This window comes from Bos mutus, chromosome 17, assembly GCF_027580195.1.
Source record: "Bos mutus isolate GX-2022 chromosome 17, NWIPB_WYAK_1.1, whole genome shotgun sequence".
Taxonomy (NCBI): Eukaryota; Metazoa; Chordata; class Mammalia; order Artiodactyla; family Bovidae; genus Bos; species Bos mutus.
The window spans coordinates 1,755,541-1,775,783 of NC_091633.1; the positions used below are offsets into that span (position 1 = coordinate 1,755,541).

The 20,243-nt window shown below is 62.9% G+C and overlaps 2 protein-coding genes across 7 annotated transcripts in view; both read right to left on the reverse strand.

The window, feature by feature from the left end:
- Positions 1 to 20,243, reverse strand: part of CABIN1 (calcineurin binding protein 1) — a 71,664-nt gene that overhangs the window by 28,982 nt on the left and 22,439 nt on the right. For 3 of the 6 annotated variants that reach the window (XM_070385777.1, XM_070385776.1, XM_070385782.1), the window contains exons 19-28: positions 18,122 to 18,237; positions 14,850 to 15,011; positions 13,878 to 14,084; positions 13,645 to 13,790; positions 11,860 to 12,121; positions 10,664 to 10,924; positions 9,550 to 9,701; positions 8,171 to 8,346; positions 2,111 to 2,293; positions 394 to 725 (exon numbers count right to left, since the gene is read on the reverse strand). In XM_070385777.1, the coding sequence (XP_070241878.1) occupies positions 394 to 725; positions 2,111 to 2,293; positions 8,171 to 8,346; positions 9,550 to 9,701; positions 10,664 to 10,924; positions 11,860 to 12,121; positions 13,645 to 13,790; positions 13,878 to 14,084; positions 14,850 to 15,011; positions 18,122 to 18,237 (1,997 nt within the window). The remainder of the gene's footprint in view (positions 1 to 393; positions 726 to 2,110; positions 2,294 to 8,170; positions 8,347 to 9,549; positions 9,702 to 10,663; positions 10,925 to 11,859; positions 12,122 to 13,644; positions 13,791 to 13,877; positions 14,085 to 14,849; positions 15,012 to 18,121; positions 18,238 to 20,243) is intronic. The other 3 variants (XM_070385779.1, XM_070385780.1, XM_070385781.1) reach the window with 3 other exon arrangements.
- Positions 3,289 to 8,162, reverse strand: LOC138991461 (uncharacterized). The gene is made up of 2 exons (XM_070385783.1): positions 3,479 to 8,162; positions 3,289 to 3,381 (listed from the first exon to the last, which is right to left on the reverse strand). Exon 1 carries the CDS (start codon positions 8,049 to 8,051, stop codon positions 7,074 to 7,076), a length of 978 nt encoding a protein of 325 aa, XP_070241884.1. The 5' UTR covers positions 8,052 to 8,162; the 3' UTR covers positions 3,289 to 3,381; positions 3,479 to 7,073.

A 20,243-nucleotide genomic window follows, 5' to 3' on the forward strand; every position in this document is an offset into this window, starting at 1 on the left:
CCCAGCTCCTCCGGGTGAGTGGGGAGCCCAGAAAAGGACGCAGACAGACCCCACTCCCCCACCAACGCTAAGCGCCTGCACGAGAGGCCTGGAGGGAAGCACGGGAGCCTTTAAGTCTGGGGCCCTGCTGCTGAGTCTACACTGTCTGCCTCCGGAGCTGGAGGAGGCCGCCAGGGCTGCAGAGGGCCAGGAGGCCCACGCGAGCCGCGCCACCCCAGCCGCCCCGCCCACGCGAGCCACGCCCCTCCCAGCCGCCCCGCCCACGCGAGCCACGCCCCTCCCAGCCACCCCGCCCACGCGAGCCACGCCCCTCCCAGACGCCCCGCCCACGCGAGCCACGCCCCCTCCCAGACGCCCCGCCCACGCGAGCCCAGGGCTGCTGCGGGGGCTCACCCTGTGGGTCCTGCTGTGCGTGTACAGAAAGGCCAGCCTGTAGAGGCTCTTGTAGTGCTGTGGGAAGCGGCCGAGGCAGAGGTGCAGCGAGGCCACGCACTGCTCAGTGAGGAACTGCCGCTGCTCCTCTGCCCTGGTGGGCAGCCCCTGTGGGAATGCCAGCGGCTCCCCGGGCGTGTCCGCCCGCTTCCTCCCGTCCCCCGGGGCTGGCCCAGGCATCTGGGGCTTGGCAGGGCCGCCAGCGGGGCCCGGGGCGTCGGCGGCAGGCTTCTGACTGCCCTGCTCGGTGGCCCGGGAGCCTTCGTTGCTCTCTGAGGACTCCTCGGCTTTCCCTGCGTTGAGAACAAGGAGAGAGCGTCACTTCGGCTCCAGAGCCCTCCTCGTGGCCGGCAGCACCAGCGACAGGAACGCCTCTGACAGCCGCACAGCGGGACAGGGAGACCCTGCAGCAGGGGCTCTGCCCCCAGGCCCACTGAGGCCCCTGTGGCCTCCGCCTCCTCCCTGACAACACAGGGCATCCCAGGCGGTGTGCAGCAGAGCTGGGGCTGTGCGCGGGGCGCCCCGCAGATGGGGCACAGGCTGTCTGCCTCCAGGCGGCGCAGGGGCGCGAGGACACGGTCCGCAGGGGCAGGCGAGGTGCCCCCACCCAGGGCAGCGGCTCCAGGCTCAGTGCCCCAACCCCAGTCTCCCTCTCCATCTTAGGGAAAGACCAGAGGCACTCTGCACCAACCCAGTACACCCACCACCCGCGATCAATGCCCCGTCCCTGACCCTTCGGGGATGTGGTGAGGCAGCAGGGACAGGTGGCAGGGAGCACACAGCTGGGGGCCTCCCTAGCACGCACGGCTCTGGCCACATGGCCACACCCACACATGAGCCCCTGAGCCCAGGCTGTCCCATCCAGGGCCTGTGTGGTGACTCTGGAGCCAGGCCTGGACCCCAAGGACAGGTTACCACCCTCCCACCAGACAGGCAGCATGGGGGGCAGATAAGGGTGCAGACTCAGCCCTTTGGACCTCAGGTACTTGTCCAGTAAATGGGAACAGCCAGTGCTTTTCCCAGGGATGCTAGGAGGCTTGGCTGTTGCTGCTGCTATCTGCCAAGCAGCTGTGAGCCCCAGCTGGGCCAGCGTGGAAACGCTTTCAAAATCCATGGCTGGCCAACCAGCCTTGGCCTCAGAGCATGGCCAGGACTGCCCGCCTGCCTGCAGCCTCCCAGCAAGGCCAGAAGTGGGGCTGACCACTGGCTTCCACAGTGGGGCCTGGGGATCACAGGAGTGGGGAGCTGGGCAGACCCCAGGGCCAGATCAGGGCCCTGCCAAGAAAGGCGGGGGGGGTTCAGACCAAAAAGCAAGTGATGCACGGGACACCGTGGGGCCTGCACGGGCCCGGGGGTCTGACAAGGAGCACGTGTGAGACGGGACACCGTGTGGGGGTCTGACAAGGAGCACGTGTGAGACGGGACACCAGGGGTCTGACAAGGACAGGGTCACCAGTGCTCACTCAGCGTCACACACCTTCCTGAGATGCTGCATTGAACTCCACGACCCACAAGCAGGCCTGGGGGTCATTCCCACCCTTCGGGAGAAGCACCAAGGCCCGGCCTGTGAGTGACTTGGCTGACCGTGGTCCCGGGCACTGGTGAAGGCGCCAGGGCAGAGGCCAGGCCACTCGCAGGACACCCGGCCGACCAGCCGTGCCGAGTCAGGGCTCCGTACCTTTCTCCTCTGTGGTCGCCGGAAGGTCTTTACCAGGCAGTCCTGCTTGGGAGATAGGAGCGGGCGGCCTCTTCTCTGTGCAGGGCCTCCGGGAGCCCTCCTGGGAGCTGGCGGGCTCACTGAAGAAGTCCTGGGTGGAGCTGGAGTCCGAGAGTGCCACGGCTGTGCTGTCCTGGCTGCGCTCTGGGGAGGAGGAGAGCAGCGGTGGGTGAGCTGCGCAGCGGGGCCCAGAGGGGCCTCCCCGGGAGCCCCCCGCAGCCACTGCTCAGTGCCCGGCCTGCCGCCCTGGAGGCATCGAGCCCCTCCCAGAGGCACCAGTCTCCCAGGGCTTCCTTCCCTGGGGAGCGGTGCTCCAGTGCGTGTCTGACAGCTGGCTCTGAGGGACAAGCTTGTGCTTGTAACATCCTTGGCTCCTGCACCATGAGTGCTCCCGCCGAGGCTGACCACGCATTGCCAGTACGATCCGGCGGAACGTGGGGCTGGGAGGAGACGCGCGGTAGTGGCCGTACACCACCGCAGGGCGTTCCTGCCATAACAGGCACACGTGACTGAGAAGCTCAGGGCTCAGCCCACGCCGTTAGCCAACGTGTGGTGGGTCTGCAGTGACAGTACAGAGGCCTGGGCTCGCCCACGGGTGCCTCTCCACCACCTCTCAGCTGCTTGAGGAAGAGAGGGGAGGGGAGACGAGGGGCCCCGCCCGGGGTGCGGGCCACGGCTGGGGGAAGGGCGTGAAGCCCTGGCTGGACCTTCTCCTCGAGGGAGCAAAGCCAAAGGCACCGGGCCGCACAGGGCAGGTGAAGCCCCGCGGGAAACGCCTGCCCTGCACGAGGCCCCGGGCCCCAGCGCTCCCACCGCAAGACGCAGGGACCCGGCCCCCCGGCTACGTGGCGGCACCCAGACCGCAGAGGACTGGCCAGGCCCAGCCCAGGCCAGCAGGTGCCGACTCCAGGACAAGAACTCTGCTGCAGGGAGAGGGGTGAGGACACGGAGGAACCCCCCTGAGGGGCACACAGAGGCCGAAGTGAGTGGCAGGCAGAGACGGACCCTGAGAAGCCTTCCGGCCAACCAGCCGGCCCTGAGCAGAAGGCAGCGTCGGGGGAACTGGACTCCGGGGCGGGGGGCCCCTGAGGAGGCCCAGTGACGGCAGGGCCCAGCCCCGCCCAGCCTCCACCTCACACCTGGGAGCACAGACCGAAGCCCGTTCTGGGCACGAACCTCACTGCCTTCAGTGTCTTCTGTCCTACACGTGCTATCCCAAGTCCCCGAGAAATCTAAGACACACACACACAAGTAGAAAGAGCACTGTCGAGACACAAGGAATCGACACAACCGCGTCACAGACGCCCCGCCCCTCCTCTCCACGTTTACTTTATCTAAACTATCGCTGTCCGCAGAAGAACCGCAGCCACGCAGCGTGAGCTGACCGAGCTCGAGGCAGGAGCCTGACGGAGGGGAGGGGCTCGCCGCCCATGACGCGGGACCACGTCACCCGAGGACAGACTTCAGTCCCTGAAGACATCTCAACCCCAGTGCAGATGCTACATTACTCCATAAAAAGACTTGTGAATAAACCAATCAGAGAAATAAAATACGACCATCACAAGAGGCTGCAGCTCAGCAGGGACAGGGAAAGGGCCTGAAGCCTGCAGGGCCACCGTCGGACAGCGCCCTGCAGCTCTAGGGAAGACGGGCCTGGGGGGCAAGAGCATGTGGGTGCTCATGCCTGCGAACCAGAGGACACGTGTGTCGCTGCAAAGACGGCCACCACTGGGGACTACAGGCCCTGGGACAGGTCTTTCCTATCTTCTGTGTGTCTAAGAGGGTCAGCGTGAGGCTGCTGAAAACGATCCTGATTTCCAGTACTACGAAGCAAGCAAGGTTTCACACCAAGAAGCCAGTCAAGCCCCCGTGAGGCCTTTGCAGGGGTTATGCTGGGGGCTTCCAGGCCCCAGTCCTAAGGCAGGGCCAGATGCAGTGGAGAGCCGGGAGACCCACAGGGCTGGACGGGAGGGCCTTCCAGGGAGAGGCACACGGTGGACCCTGGGGACCACCCACCACCCAGGCACCCCTCCCCAACCTTCAGGGGGAGCCCAGGGCCCAGGGCAAGGGGACAGAGCTGGGGGTGCAGGGAGTAGGGCCCGCCCCCTGACTAAGGGGGGGCCCGTCCCCTGGGGCTCTCTTCAGGCAGGTCTGACTCAGCCCACACCCCCTAGACTCTGAGGACTCCCAGGCCAGCCCCAAAGAGCTCTGCTGACAAGACGCGTGCTTCCTGCTGTGTTCTCTCCGTTCGCTCTGGCAGGATGACTGGAAATGGCCCACAGCCATCCAGTCCCTTAGCTGGGCTACATGAAGGCTCAAGGAAAGAACCGTATGCCGGTGTGGTCAGAACTGTGGCCACTCTGGCTGCTGAACCCCAACAGGATGACCCTGTTCCGCTGGCCAGAAAACAACAAGCTTCTAAGAAAAGTTAACCTGAGCGCAGTCAGTATTTTCAGAACTCTTTAAACTGGCGAGGTCTGCCCCGTCAGGCCCTGATGACCACCAGGAAAGGACTCGTCCACCGGGAGCAGGGCTGGCCATGGAACGGGGCCCCCCATACAGGCCTAGGAGACTGGATAGATGCCCCGGAGGAGAAACACCGGGAACCCACTCCACACTCCCAAGAAAGGCAGCAGCAGCTTCCCCTCAGGGTCTCTCTTCTCCGACCTGGTCACTCAGCGTCCGAACACCATGACAAACTCCAAGCTCCATGTCTTTGCTCCCACGGTCCCTCGCCTGAAATGGCCCTCCTCCACGAAGTTCTCCTGACCCACCAAACCCCAGAGGCAGCTCACGACGCTCCCTCGGGGCACTGAGCACTGCCCCAGGGACACGCAGACCCAACCGAGGCCTCATCTAGACTCCCCCAACAGCGCCCTCTCCCAGGCTGAGCACCAGCAGGCACTCCCCAGACACCAGGAAGAGCTGCGGCCTGAGGACCAGGGAGGGGGGAAGAGGAGGTACAGGGGAGGAGGGGGGAGGAGGCGCAGGGGAGCGGGGGAGAGGAGGCGCAGGGGAGGGGGGAAGAGGAGGCGCAGGGGCCAGCCCTCTCCCAGCCCCTGCCCTGGCCCGATGCTGGGCCCGCCCTATGGGATGCAGGAGCGCCCAGGAGCCGTGGGCTGGTCTGTGCCCAGAACACAGCCTGCCCTGCGTCCACCTGTCCTCAAGGACGCTGCCCCGCCCCACCCAGACACACGCCCAGGCCCTGTCCTTGGGAGACCACGCAAGAGTCTGCTGCCTTCGCAGCCTTTCTAAGTGAAAAGCAGCAAAGCGACAGGAGTGCAGACGGTGGGGCCTGCCGGGCAGGCGGGCGGTGCAGGGGGCCGGGGCTGCGGTGCGTCCACCTGGAGCTGGGACAGAGGGGCCTGCCGGGCAGGCGGGCGGTGCAGGGGGCCGGGGCTGCGGTGCGTCCGGCTGGAGCCGGGACGGAAGCCAAGCGCATCAGACACATATTCTCCAAACACAGCACAGCGACGCGGAGGCGCCCCGGCCACGGGCAGCAGGGAGCTGCACCGAGGGCCAGCATGCGTCAGCTCGGTCCCTGAAGCGAGCTTGGGCAGCGCAAGCGGGACGGCCGGGGCAGCGTGCTCAGGGTTAGGGGTGGCACGGGCAATGCTGGCGGAGGCAGTGCGGGCGACCACAGGGACGGGCACAGGTGGACACAACACAGGTGGGGGAATGGTGGCGTGGCAGTGACGATGCGTGCTGCGGGGGCTGCCCAAGGGCCCACACGGCCCACCCACCCCGGGGCTTCTGCTGCACACGGGCCCACGGGCACCCCACAGCCCCCAGCCCGGCGGCTCCTGCCCTCCTGACCCGCACACCCCCGTCCTGGCTGAGCTTCGCCCTTGGCAAGGCCTCCCACCCTGGGAGGCCCTCTGTCCACAGCTCACAGACTCACACCTGCTCCTATCCAAGTGGGCCAGGGCGGTGCCCACACCTGGCTCAGGGAGCAGGACTCCCCAAGGGCAGGGCCACAGGCTGCCTGGAGGGCCCACCTGAGGCCCCCGCCCGCTCCGGGACTCCAAGGTGACGTGGAGGAAGTAAGGAGACAGCAAGGGCCCTGGCCAGTCCATGCCAGGGCCAGGCCACTCTGTCAGGCCTACTCCCTGGACCCTGCTGGCAGCGACCCCCCACCAGGGAGACACACACACCCAGCACCCTCAGCCTGCAGGGGCCTCCCAGTGGGGCCTCCCCACTGCCCACCTGAGACCCCAGCCGCCCTTGGCCCTGCCCCAACTAGCCCTGCAGCTTCCTGCCCTCAGCCCGCTCCCTCAGAGGGGACAGGACCCACGGCCAAGCCTGCCAGGTGACTGCGAGCACGGGTGCCCGGTGCCACACCTGGGACCCGGCCCGGAGCCACCGCACAGAGCTTCCCGCAGGGACCCGGACCTGGCACCCCACCGCAGCGCTGGGGAGCACAGGACCTGCTCAGGGCTCTCATCCTGCTGGGTCAAGCCCGTGTCAACAGCCATCTCTGGAAGCACCCCGAAGGCGCCAGCGCACTCTGGTGCTGAGATCCTCCACAGCATCTCCCGAGGCGGGCAGAGGCGAGGCTGCAGGGCTGCGGAGCAGAGGCCCTGCGCTGTCTGCCTGCCCCTCTTGGCCCAGCCGGGGCCCTCGGTCAGCCATGCGCACCTCCCGCTGCCTGGAAACTGCTTGGTTCCAGGCATTCTCCCCAGGGCTGTGGGCAGGCAGCAGAAAGCTCCCCACCCTGGTGTGGGCAGTTCAGAGAGCACCCGGGCCTTTGACACTATGCTAAGCGATCATGAAGATGGTGAGCAGTCGTCAAGCTCCCTACACAGACCCGGGCCACCTTCCGGAACCTCTCCCAGTCTCTCCAGGTAAGAGCTGACCCAGCCGCCCTCTGGGGCTGAGGCGGAGCTGTCCTCAGGAGCAGCGTGGCTTGAGGTGGGCCCGGCGCTCAGCGCCCTGTCCAGCGGGCAGCAGGGTAGCCTGAGGGCTGAGGTGGCGCCTGGGCTGTGTGCACGGCTCCCTGCACATGCTTCCGAAGCCAGGTGCCCAGCACACGTGACACCAGCACCTGTCTGCAGTGCTCTGCTCCCCAGCGCCACGCACAAGTGTGTGCCAGGGCGGGGCACCCGAGCGGTGCTGCCAACCCTGAGGCTGGCCTGGCCCCGAGTCCTCCAGAGAGCACCTGGCAGAAAGGACTTCCCGAGCAGGGACCCGTTTCCAGTGTTTTCTCAGTGTCCTCGAGATGAAAGGTCCCAAGAGGGCTCACCCTGAGGTGCGGGGTGGGGAAGGCCCTGCTTGGGGCATGTCTGTGGGGTCGTAGTGGGAGGACAGGCCGGCCAGCTCCGGATCCGTGCTCCCTGCTCGGGGCGGGCGGGTGAGAGAGCACGGAGACACACAGCACACACTCAGACCACCCACGCAGATCCGCACACGCACACCCACAGCCCTGGCAGGGACCCAGCCAGCACGCGCTCCCCTCAGGGCACAGACGGCAGCCCAGGAGGTCGAGCGTGCCCCGGGCCCTCCTGCGGCTCTGCGGGCCCTGCTCCCGCGCCTGCCCTCGGGGCCCTGCCCGGGTCCTGCTGTGCCAGGTGACGCGGGACCAGGGCTCTGGGCGGCCCCCAGGCGCGCGGGCAGGTGCAGCCCTGCGCAGGCGGGGAGCACGAGGAGGCCGCACTGCGAGGCCGGCATGCAGGCCTGCGGTGTCGGTGAGAATGCGTGACCGGCCGCCACCTGCCCGGCCCGCGGGGGGGAGCCGGCCGATCCCCCGCCAGCTCGTCTCATCCCCGAGGCCTCTCAGGTCCCCCGCCCCCAGCGGGCAAGGCGAGCTCGGGGAGGCCCCTGGGGGCAGGGCAGGTGGCGGCCCTGAGCATGTGGGGAGCAGAGGGTCACAGTGAGTCCATGAGGTTGATGAAGACCGCAACATTGCCCGTGTCACCCCACACCCAGCACCCCCTCACACAACAAAGCGACTCATTGCCCGAAGCGCCCCCCCGGGACTGGCGTGCCGCCCTGGGCTGGCGGGAGGGGGAACAGGGACTGTACCGTCCGGCGTGGCCTGCTGGTGGGGTTTTTTACATTTGACGTAATCGTGGTCAACCGGAGTGGCTGTGTAAGGTGGGGAAGTCAGACCTGGGCCAGAGGAGGGGAGGGGGGCTCCGGGGCCCGGCAGTGTCCCAGCTGAAGAGTGGGAGTCCTCGTCCACCAGGCAGGCCTTCTCCCTGCGGGCCGGAGGGCAGGTGCGTCAGGGCCCATCTCCCCTGAGCGGGGCCTGTGCCTCTGGTGGCACCCTTCCCCTCGGGTGGCACCAGCCCCTCAGGTGACCCCTGTCCCCGGGTGGCAACTGTCCCCTCGGGTGGCACCCGTCTCCTTGAGTGACACCGTCCCAGGGCTGGAGGGGTAGCCCCAAGGGCCCCACTCGGGCACCAGCCCTAGCCAGTCGCAGCCCAATCTTTACGGCTGCGCCTGCTGCCAGCTCAAGTCTCACAGCAGGTAGATGCCTCCCTGGAAGCACCCAACCCACACCCCCAGCACCTCGTGTGACGCCCGGGGCCTGAGGGATCTCATCCTGGTCAGTGTGTGGCCATGCTCACACGTGCACAAGGAAAAGGCCGCAGAAAGCACGGCGCCCGGGGCTCCGCTCGGGAGTAGCACGTGCCCGCGGGTGGGTAGCGTCTCAGAGTCAGTCCCAGACCCACTGCGGGGCCGCCAACCCGCCAGCTCCTGTGGGGGCGCGTTTCCACAGAGTCCAGGAGCCGGGAGCTGAGTGCGGCCCTGGAGCGTGTGCAGACGCACAGAGCGCGCCCTGGGGACAGCCGGGTAGGTCGCCACGTGCCAGTCCACGCTCACGCCCGCCGGAGCTGCTGCAACTAGCGTCTGTGCGCATCACTTGTATAGTTTTCAAGTCAAAATAAAAAAAGACTTGTAATCACACGAAGCCTGTTCCTGCTGTGCCTGGAGGGCCCTTTCTGACGATCACCTCTGGGCACACTGCGTCCCACCTGGGTGGCGTCCAGACGTGTGCCCACCTGTCCCACAAGCTGAGAGCACGGAGCCCGGCTGGGCGTGGGCCCAGAGATGGGGCGAACCGAGCCAGAGCTCCAGGACATGGACACCAGGTAACCCACACCCCGGGGAGGCCCGCCAGGCAATCACACCACGGCCCCAGCACCCTGAGCTCAGTGAGGCTTAGAGAGGACCCCTGCCTGGGTCTGGGGCAGGACGCTGCACTGAGCAGCGTCCACGCAGGCAGAGCTGTGCTGGGAGGTGACGGGGAGGTGCAGGGCGCTCAAGCAGCCTCTACATCTGGGGTTCAACAGAAGGACCCCAGCTGCCACTGGGTGCCTGGGGCCTGGCCTGACTGCTGAGCTCTCGACGGCGCAGTAGACCCCACCCTACCCGGCCGCCAGGAGCACCCCACTCACTTCTCTGAGGCTTTGGGTGCGTTCTTCTCCTCACCCCTGGCAAAGGGCCCTTCTGCAGCCTCCTTCATGAAGCCCACCAGGACCTCCGCGCTGACCCCAGAATCTGGCTTCCCCAGGAGCTTCAGGATGGACGCGTGGAGCCGGAAGTACACCTGAGACGATGATGACACGGCGTGAGCAGCGCCCCCAGAGGCCGAGCGGGGCTGCCCGCCCCCGACCCCCCCAGGGTTCATCCAGTACCGCCCTCCCTGCACTCCTCCTCCGGCCGGCACTGTGGAGAGCGGACAGCGCCTGCACAGGCATCCCTGCACTGCGGGCACCGAGACGAGAGGCCACACCAGAGAAGGGGCTGGGTGCCTGCGGCGGAGGGGGCCTGCCAGGCCCTCCCACTACGTCTCAACAGGGGAGAAAGACTGGTTATCAAGTGCTAAGCACGTCACTGCGTGTCTGCGTGTTAACAGGAAACACGTCCAGAAAGACAAGGACAGGACCCAGCTGTTAACGTAGAGTACTGCGAGCGGGGAACTGGGACTGCCGGGGACTTTCAACTTTTCAGTTTAAATCCTTTCGAACAATTCGATTCTTAGTTTCCTTAACCGCTAATGATTGTTAACTTAATAAACTGAAGCAAATACGTAAATACAAAAAAGGGGTAGGCAAGCAGACTCTGCCCCAGATTCCCAGCTGCTTTCTGGGCAGAGGAATGGTGGGGTGGACACGCAGCCTGAAAAGGCGCTGACGAGCCCCAGGCCCAGGAAGCCAGGAGCCCTCAGGCCTGCACCATGTCCTTGGAACCCGCCTCGTGGACCACGTGCGCGCCAGGGAGGACCCCGAGCGTGCCACCTGAACCCACACGCACACCCAGGCAGGGCACACAGTCTGCTCGGGAGGAGCATGCAAGACCGTGACCCAGGGGTCCAGAGGGTCGCAGTTCCTCGGCTCCCCCGTGCCCCAGCTGGGAGCCCCGCCGAGCACCCAGGGAGCAGGCTGCAGGTACAAGGGCCTGGAGCTGCAGTGCTGGGCTGACGCTGCCCCCGAGAAGGGACTGTGAGCACCCTGGAGGGGATGGCCGCTGGGACGGGAGCGCGCGCCCGCCCGGGCCGGCACAGCCCACCTCCAGGGCCTCCATGGCCAGCTCGGGGGGGTTGTGGTAGTGGATCTTCTTGGGGTAGCGGGCGGCCTCCTCGTGCAGCAGGTGGCTGGCCTGCCCGTAGTGCCGCAGGTACACGGGGGGTGGCTGCTGCTGCTTCTCGGCCACCTTGCCCAGCATGTAGTGGATGAGCCACTCCTCCTCGTCCCCGTCACCCTCGCAGCGCGCCGCCGACGTGAAGCAGTGCCGGGCCGTCTCCAGCATGCTGTCCCGCCGCTCCTCCAACTGCAGGGGACACGCCCGCCCTCGTCTGACTGCGGGGTCGCAACAGCCCTGAGGGCGGCCCCGGCCCCCGGACCCCCCAGGCCCCCTGCGTCTGCCCTGCGGGACCCCCAGGGCAACAGCCTGGGTCGGCAGGGCAGCCCCAGACCCCCAGGACCCTCGTCTGACTGCAGGGTCAACAGCCCTGAAGGAGGCCCCCGGATCTAACTCTGGGACCCCCAACAGCCCTGAGATGGCCCCCGGACCACCCTGGGCCCTCATCTGACTCTGGGACCCCCACCAGCCCTCTACAGTCCCTGGGGCAGTCCCCAGGGCTCTACACTAGCCTCTCCTGCAAGCATTCCTGCCTCAGTTCGGCTCCCTACGCTGCGCGCTCCTCACGGCTCCGCAGGCCCAGGCCGCCTCAAATCAGCGCGCTGCGCAGAGGTCAGGGGAGGCATGAGGCCAAGGCCCTGCAAGCCCGTGTGCTGCTCTGCAGGTGCTGGGGGGTCCTCGGCTTGGCGACAGAGACCTCACTCAAGCGCAAGCTGACGGTGCTCGCCCGGGGCGAGGGTCCCATTGGCTAAGCGTCTGCTGTCCCCAGGCCTCCCTGCGGCCCCACGACCATCAGCGGCCTTGACCACAGACAGTCCACATGCAGGCCCCTTCGTGCCTACTCTCCAGGGAAACCTCCCTGGACAAAGATGTCCTGCCACACGTGCCTGGACGCACCGCGGAGCTCCTCTGCGTCCCCTCGAGGAGCCACGGGAGCCCCGACAGCACCCACCCTACACCCCAGCACGGTGCTGACAGTCTCACAAGGACTCAACAAGCCCCTCGGAAGGAAGAGGGAGGAGACAACGGCTCTGCCACGGCCCTGAAGCCTGTGCTGACCAGCGCTCACCCCCCGGCCAGGGCGTGCAGGGAGCAGGGCCTCAGCCCCTCCCCACCGCCCTCACCTGCTGCACGAGCTCAGCAGGCAGCTCGGGCCTCCACTGCTTCAGCTGGCGAGAGGCGAAGGAGTGCAGGGCGTAGGACATGGTGCCGAACTCGATCCACAGGGACAGGTTGGAGCTGTCGATCTCGAGCGCCCGCCGGAAGCAGCTGAGCACGGGCGTGGCGTGCTTCCAGACGGGCCCGTCGCTCTTCAGCTCGTTGGAGTTCAGCTTGTCTTGGATGCGGCTGGCCCGGGCCAGGGCCATGCCCGCCCAGGAGTCGAACCTGCAGGCACGGCGGAGCACGGCTCAGCACACTGCTGCCACAGGCACCACGAGCCAGAGACCCACCCGAGGAGCGTGCAGGGCACAGGTCTCCAGGCCCCTCACCAGCGCCTGGGCACTACCCTGACAGGCCAGGCCTGCCACCCTGCTGCCCTCCACTTCCCTGCCTGGAAGGTGGCCCCACAGGGCAGCTCCGAGGGGTGCACAGGGGCTATCCTGCAGCTGGGACCTCATGCCCCGTAGCCTCCCTGAGCCTCAGCTTGGGGCAGCTCAGACCCTGAGACCCCCGTCACCCAGCTTCCACCAGCTGTCCCCGGGACCCAGGGCAGGCCCCAGCAGCCAGATGACAGTGCGGGGACCATGGGATGCCCAAGACCCAGCATCCTGAGACCACCCCAGAGAGGCTGCGGGGGGGACGCAGGGGCCTCTCTCAGACCCGAGGCCACATGTGGGCCCTCAGAGGCCAGCATTCTCAGCGCACAACAGAGAGAAGCAGCGTCCACATGGACACACTGCCCTCCGGTAGCTCAGTCTCCACCCATCCGAGCGGAGCCGTAAAGCCGGCCCCTGGCGTCCCCGGGCCACGCCATGTCGGGGAGCCTGCCGGCTCACAAAGTTCCCTGGCTCTCTCCCGGGCACTTCCGCCCCCTGGGCCTGGGGATGAGGGAAGGGGAGGCCTGAGCAGATGGTGAGCAGCCTTTCTCGCCAGGCGGGGGAGGAGGCTGGGGGGAGCACGGTGGGAATAGCTGGGGGCCTTCTGCCTGGGCAGGTCCCTCCATACCTGCCACAGCAGCACCCACGGGCCTGCCTGCAGCCAGGGCAGGCTCCGCCACCCTGGTCACCAACACGAGTGTGGGACGGACACGGGGTCACAGGGTCCCCAAGGGCTCCTCCAGGCGGCTTCTCCCTCAGCCGTGAGAGGCACATGCTGGCTTCTCCCCTCACACCCCAGCCCCCCACTCACTGATGAAGCAGACCTCCCCATCCCCGAGAACGCCCAGGAAGGCTGCCCACGAGTGCCCCTCAGACCCTTCAGACACAGGTCACCCGCAGAGGGACCTCTCTCGACCTTGGCCCTCTGAGGCATGGCTGGCTCTCTGCTGGCTCTCTGCTGGCTCTCAGTCCAGCGAGCCGGACCTCATGACTGAGCTGGCCCTTCGGGAGGGGCAAGCCAGGCCCTGTGTTTCGGGCAGAGGCCACCAGGGCCTGCTCACTGGGAAGAGAGCCTGGGCCTCAGGTACAACCGGTTCGCAGATCAGCACCACCATGGCAGCCTCGCCCCAAAGATGCAAACAGCCACGATGAGAGACGTGGCCTTGGAGGAAGCGGGTGTCCAGCCGACTCCCCAGGGCTGGGGGCCAGGACCAGGAGCAGAGGCTGCGCCCAAGCTGGAGCCAGGCAGCCCCCCCACCGTGGGCCAGGGGCAGAGGGCCGCCCGGGACCGGGGGAGAGGGCTCCGTGCCCTCGCCCTCCTCTTTCTGGGGCACCTCGCCCAGCCCCGCCCTCCCGCAGCCAGCTGCTCACCTGTCGGGGCAGACGCAGATGTCGTGCATGTAGAACTTGACGGCCTTGGACTGCTCCTTGTTCTTGAAGTGGTAATCGGCCAGGAGGTAGTAGAGCTCGTTGACCACTGGAGGGGAGGGGTCAGCCCCTTCAGGGAGGCAGGGCACCTGGCAGGCGAGAGGGCAAGCGTGAGGGGCTGAGGCGCACAGGCGCCGCGGTGCGGGAGACGGGCCCCGGCCGGCAGCCACCCCGACCTCGACAGAGGTGCCCTCGATGTAGGCGGACACTCTGTCCAGGCTCAGGGCGGGCCGCGCGGTGCGGGGCACGATGCTGGCGATCCTCCTCAGGAGGTTGGCCAGGTCGGCGGACACGGTGCTGGTCTTGTAGCTGTCAAACTCGGGAAGGGTCTTGGGCTTGAAGTACTCGAACATGAACAGGGCGTCCTCCCACAGCAGGTCCACCTGCAGGCAGACAGGCGGTCGGAGTGCAATCGGGGCATGCACGGTGAGAGCTCCTCATGCGAACGCTCGGTGGCCCCTGGCAGCAAGGTCACACACACGGGAAAGCCGGAAACTACACCTGTGCACTTGAAACACGGCTCGCGGACGGCGACCCCACACCCACATGCGTGACGGGGGACGTGAACCAACATGAGCCCGGCCTCCACAAAGACAGACGCCGGGACTGAGGGCTCCCCCTGTGAGTCCACACCGCCGCACTGGAGGGCAGTCACCTGGCTGCCAAATACTGAGCAAGGGCTTGCTCTGGGCCGGGGCAGTTTGCACAGCAAAGGGGTCACAGCAGGACTGTGCCCACAGGAGCGCGCACTTTGGGGGTGGGCTCCCTCAGATCAAAGCTTCACTGACTGTGTTCAGGGGCCACGAGCTAACACCTACTTGCAGTCTGAAAACCCAACACCAAATGAATGGAAACTCTCTAAGGAATTATCTGTATGACTCCAACTAGGGGGAAAAATCTACTGAAGAACTGCCACGCTGCCGCGTTTCTGGATAATCAGTTCACAGTCACACACCCGTTCCTGCAAGGACGCCCTTCCTTTGCTGGGCCTGCTGCCCCGACGCCGCAGCCCCTCACCTGCGGGGCCGAGTGCTCCTGCAGGTACCAGGCCTTGCCCTTCTTGCCGGGGTGGCAGCCCCTCACCTGCGGGGCCGAGTGCTCCTGCAGGTACCGGGCCTTGCCCTTCTTGCCGGGGTGGCAGCGCTCACCTGCGGGGCCGAGTGCTCCTCCAGGTACCGGGCCTTGCTCTTCTTGCTGGGGTGGCTGTACAGGCAGTAGAAGCACTGCTCCAGGGCCGTCTCCAGCTCCTCCTTGTACGGGTGGGCGTCCTCGGGGGTGGGCGCAGCCAGCTCCTTCTGGAGAACGCGCACCTAGCAGGCGGGCGGGTGGGAAGAGGCGCCTGGGGGAGGCCCGCCAGCCCTGGGGCCACTCCACGGGGCCTGAGGAGGGCCCGCCCAGCCTCCTGCTGCCAGCACCCAGGCGGCTTCTGGCCACACTCATTCAAGTCACCATTTGCCTACCCCCCGGGCCTCTACATGAGCACCATTTCATGCTGGGCACCGTCCAGGATGACGGTGGACACCGTCGCTGCCCGTGGGACCCTCAGGCTGCCCCGGAGGGGTGTGAATTAGAGTTAGTCACGCGGCAGACGGTGAGTCCCGTTAGGGCCGCAGGGACCTATGGCAGACACCAGTGAGGCCCTCAGAGAAGGTGATCTCAACAGCCAATGGGTGAATCTGTGGAGGCAGAGCCACAGATTATGCCACATCGTTATGCCCTGCTGTTAGCAAACGCAAGCCCTCTTCAACTATCAGTGGCATTTTCCATCAAGACTAGAAATAAAAAGCGAGTCTCCACAGACAACCCACTCCAGTACTCTTGCCTGGCAAATCCCATGGATGGGGGAGCCTGGTAGGCTGCGGTCCATGGGGTCGCTAGGACTTGGACACGACTGAAGCGACTTAGCAGCAGCAGCAGGCACAGTACAGACCAGATCCTCTAAACGTAACTCAGTAAAGTTAGAAATGGGTTACATGAAGACAGCAAATATCAAAACTTATGGCATGCACCTAAAAATGTACTTGGGGAAAACCAATAATCTTTACTGCAGGTGTATTAGAAAGTGATCAACCTGACTTCAGGCTCTACTACAAAGCCACAGTCATCAAGACAGTATGGTACTGGCACAAAGACAGAAATATAGATCAATGGAACAAAACAGAAAGCCCAGAGATAAATCCACGCACATATGGACACCTTATCTTTGACAAAGGAGGCAAGAATACACAATGGAGAAAAGACAACCTCTTTAACAAGTGGTGCTGGGAAAACTGGTCAACCACTTGTAGAAGAATGAAACTAGAACACTTTCTAACACCATACACAAAAATAAACTCAAAATGGATTAAAGATCTCAACGTAAGACCAGAAACTATAAAACTCCTAGAGAAGAACATAGGCAAAACACTCTCTGACATACATCACAGCAGGATCCTCTATGACCCACCTCCCAGAACATTGGAAATAAAAGCAAAAATAAACAAATGGGACCTAATTAACCTTAAAAGCTTCTGCACAACAAAGGAAACTATTAGCAAGGTGAAAAGGCAGCCTTCAGAATGGGAGAAAATAATAGCAAATGAAGCAACTGACAAACAACTAATCTCCAAAATATACAAGCAACTCCTACAGCTCAACTCCAGAAAAATAAATGACCCAATCAAAAAGTGGGCCAAAGAACTAAATAGACATTTCTCCAAAGAAGACATACAGATGGCTAACAAACACATGAAAAGATGCTCAACATCACTCATTATCAGAGAAATGCAAATAAAAGCCACTATGAGATACCATTTCACGCCAGTCAGGATGGCTGCGATCCAAAAGTCTACAAGCAATAAATGCTGGAGAGGGTGTGGAGAAAAGGGAACTCTCTTACACTGTTGGTGGGAATGCAAACTAGTACAGCCACTATGGAGAACAGTGTGGAGATTCCTTAAAAAACTGGAAATAGAACTGCCTTATGATCCAGCAATCCCACCGCTGGGCATACACACTGAGGAAACCAGAAGGGAAAGAGACACATGTACTCCAATGTTCATCGCAGCACTGTTTATAATAGCCAGGACATGGAAGCAACCTAGATGCCCATCAGCAGATGAATGGATAAGAAAGCTGTGGTACATATACACAATGGAGTATTACTCAGCCATTAAAAAGAATACATTTGAATCAGTTCTAATGAGATGGATGAAACTGGAACCTATTATACAGAGTGAAGTAAGCCAGAAAGAAAAACACCAATACAGTATACTAACGCATATATATGGAATTTAGAAAGATGGTAACAATAAGCCTGTGTATGAGACTGAAAAAGAGACACCAATGTATAGATCAGTCTTATGGACTCTGTGGGAGAGGGAGAGGGTGGGGAGATTTGGGAGAATGGCATTGAAACATGTATAATATCATGTATGAAACGAGTCGCCAGTCCAGGTTCGATGCACGGTACTGGATGCTTGGGGCTGGTGCACTGGGACGACCCAGAGGGAGGGTAGGGGAGGCAGGAGGGAGGAGGGTTCAGGATGGGGAACGCAGGTATACCTGTGGCGGATTCATTTCGATATTTGGCAAAACTAATACAATATTGTAAAGTTTAAAAATAAAATAAAATTAAAAAAAAAAAAAAGAAAGTGATCAACATAAGCGTTTACTTCAGTAAGTTAGAAAAAGCAGAGCAAATCCACACACAGTAAAAAGTAATTAATATTAGAGTGCTACTCAACGACCCAGAAAGCAAAGAGAAAACAGGCTCACAGCTGGTTAACACTGGTTAGCCAACAGCTGGTTTAGGTGAAGAAACTGATTGCAACCAAGCGCATGCAAGACTTCTCAACAAAGGACGAGGAAGCGCAGATAAGGGACGCTGGTGGTGACACATGGGCAGGACGAGGGGCCCCGCCGCCGCTGCTGCTGCTGCTGAGTCGCTCAGTCGTGTCCGACTCCGTGCGACCCCATAGATGGCAGCCCACCAGGCTCCCCGTCCCTGGGATTCTCCAGGCAAGAACACTGGAGTGGGTTGCCATTTCCTTCTCCAATGCATGAGAGTGAGAAGTGAAAGTGAAGTCGCTCAGTCGGGTCTGACTCTGTGCGACTCGTAGACGGCAGCCCACCAGGCTCCCTGGTCCCTGGGATTCTCCAGACAGGAACACTGGAGTGGGGAGGGGCACTGCAGAGGCTGTAAAATCCGAAGCAAACGCCTGAACAATTTCATGCTTACGTGAACCCTACTCCGAAAAACAGAACTGACTTTAGAATGAATGAATTCAGACTTTAGTCTGAATGAATCTATAATCACCAAAGAAACAGAGTCAACAAGTTTAAGTGTTAGAGAGAGAGAGGCGGAGAGGGCAGAGAGCCACACAGGACGTGCACGCACGTTCCAGATCAGGGCTGACGGCGGGCGGGGGGCGGCACTTACGTAGAATCGCAGCAGGGCCCCGTCCGAGTTACAGCACCAGGCCCGCCGGCCCAGGTACTCATGGGCCGTGTTGAGCAGCATGAGGGACGAGGGGAGCATGGGCGGTTCGGCTGACGCTGGGGAGAGACCGGGCGACGGGGTGTCAGCGTGCACGCAGCGGGGAGCAGCGGGCCCCCGCCCCATCTACCAAGGGCCCCACAGTGGGCCCCCTGCTTGCCCCACTTTCCTTTCTCATCTTTTTCTTTTTAAATCAGTGATGACGCGTCTGGCTTTACCACCCTAGAAGGCGCTTATCAGAAAGCAGCTCAGCTCACGCGGGGAGGTATACAGCAGGGAGGGCCCATCCCCAGGCGGCAGGGCGCCCCGCCCGCCGGCCCCGGCCATAACCGGGCTGACATCTGGTGAACATCCCAGGAAGCATCTCTCCATGCACGTGTGAGGCACTTTGAAAGACACAGGTAAGTCATGTACAACGGTAGAGCCCACACCGCACACACCACTGCTTAACTTCCAAACCCTCACATTTAGGTCTCCCTAACTGTCACAGGAGGAGGAAGAGCAACCAAGTCCCGGCTAATGCCTGTGCGCGCTGGCACTGTCGCCAGCTGCTCTGGACTCCTGGTGTGCTTCAGACTCTGAGCCGAAACCGTCGGCTCAGGACAGAGAGTACTAGGGCGAGCCCCGCCCAGCAGAACCAGGGCTCCTTCACGACACCTGTGTCAGACTTTCTATTACTGGTCAGTCCCAGCCAAAAAAACTTTGAAAAGCACTGCTTAAAAAAGTCAGAACACAAGGAAGTTCAAGCCCTCTGGATGCTCTGCCACCTGGGTCGGTGGCGGCTTGTCCCGGCTCCATCTGCCGGCTCGTGCACACTGCTCCGGTGCTGCCCAGGATAACGCGGACGTCCCGCTCTGCACGCGCTCAGCCTGGCTGCTGGCTCCCTCCCGAGGCACGTTCTCTCCCGGCGCTCTCCCTTCCTGCCTCCCGCTGGATTACTGACTGTCCTCCAGCCATGCTCCTGAGACGCCCTCAAGGAGCTGGAGTCCACTGTGATTACAAACGACCCGGCTGCGTGCCTCGGCCCACACGTGCCTGCCGTGAGAACCACGTCGACACACGGACGTCACTCCAATGGCACTGAACCGTGCCAGGGAAAAATCTGAAACAAACCTCGTTTTAACTGCTTCTTCAGTTTAGAAACCTAACATGCCTTTGTCCTCAGAAGACCCCCTTGGCCACGATGGACCTGGATATAGACTGCTGTGTATCAGCCTTTAGGGGACACACCACACGCTTCCGACCTGCAGGCTCGGCGCTAAAGCTACCACTCAGGGACCTCTTCTTGAACTTGATGCAGGGTTCCCTGCGGCCACGGGGGCTCCCTCACCCCACACTGGACCACCTCTGTCCTCCACGTCTTCCACCTTCTCCAGCACCGTGAGCTCTCCACCGCCCCCCACGGGTCCAGTCGTATGCTCCTGGCTGTTCTGGTTTACACGGGCAGCCAGCCCACTGGGATTCCTGTCTCCCCACCCACTTGTTCAAGGTTTATGGCATTGGACTGTCTTCCTTTCCTTGTTTGCTTATTGGCAATTTTTTAAAAATACTATATTGTGTTTACATAATTAACAGAAGACTCTTAATCCACAAAACTTTTTGTATTATTTTTATAAAAAAATAATCCACGTTTATAGGTATAAACCTTAATTTTTCACCATTAGAACTTTTTTTGAAAACATAGAGACTCTATTTGTCAAGAGTTCTAAAGATATCTGTTCTAAAAATTTATCCAAAAGGGTCAATTTAGCAGAAGCAAAAAGGCACGCATGAGGTGCTGCCTCCAGTGTGGCCCAGTAGACAGCAGCGCCGCCGGCCACGGGCCGGGCCAAGCAGGGCGCTCCCGGCTGCAGACGGGCGGGCGCCTTCCTCTGCCTGCGCCTCCCCAAGCCTGCCCACACGCCCGGCTCTCCGGGGGCCCTGCCCAGCCACCCCACGGCTGCGTGTCCCCCCTGCCCGGCCATCCACCAGGCCTCAGACAGGGCTCTGTGGGTGCTGCTGGTGGTCCTGCTTCTCCCCCTGACCATGAACCGTCAGGCCCAGAAGTTCTCATTCACAGAGGCCT

Excerpts from the sequence above, each read along its gene's own strand:
- LOC138991461 (XM_070385783.1), bottom strand. The coding sequence starts at position 8,051 with ATGTTGCGGTCTTCATCAACCTCATGGACTCACTGTGACCCTCTGCTC.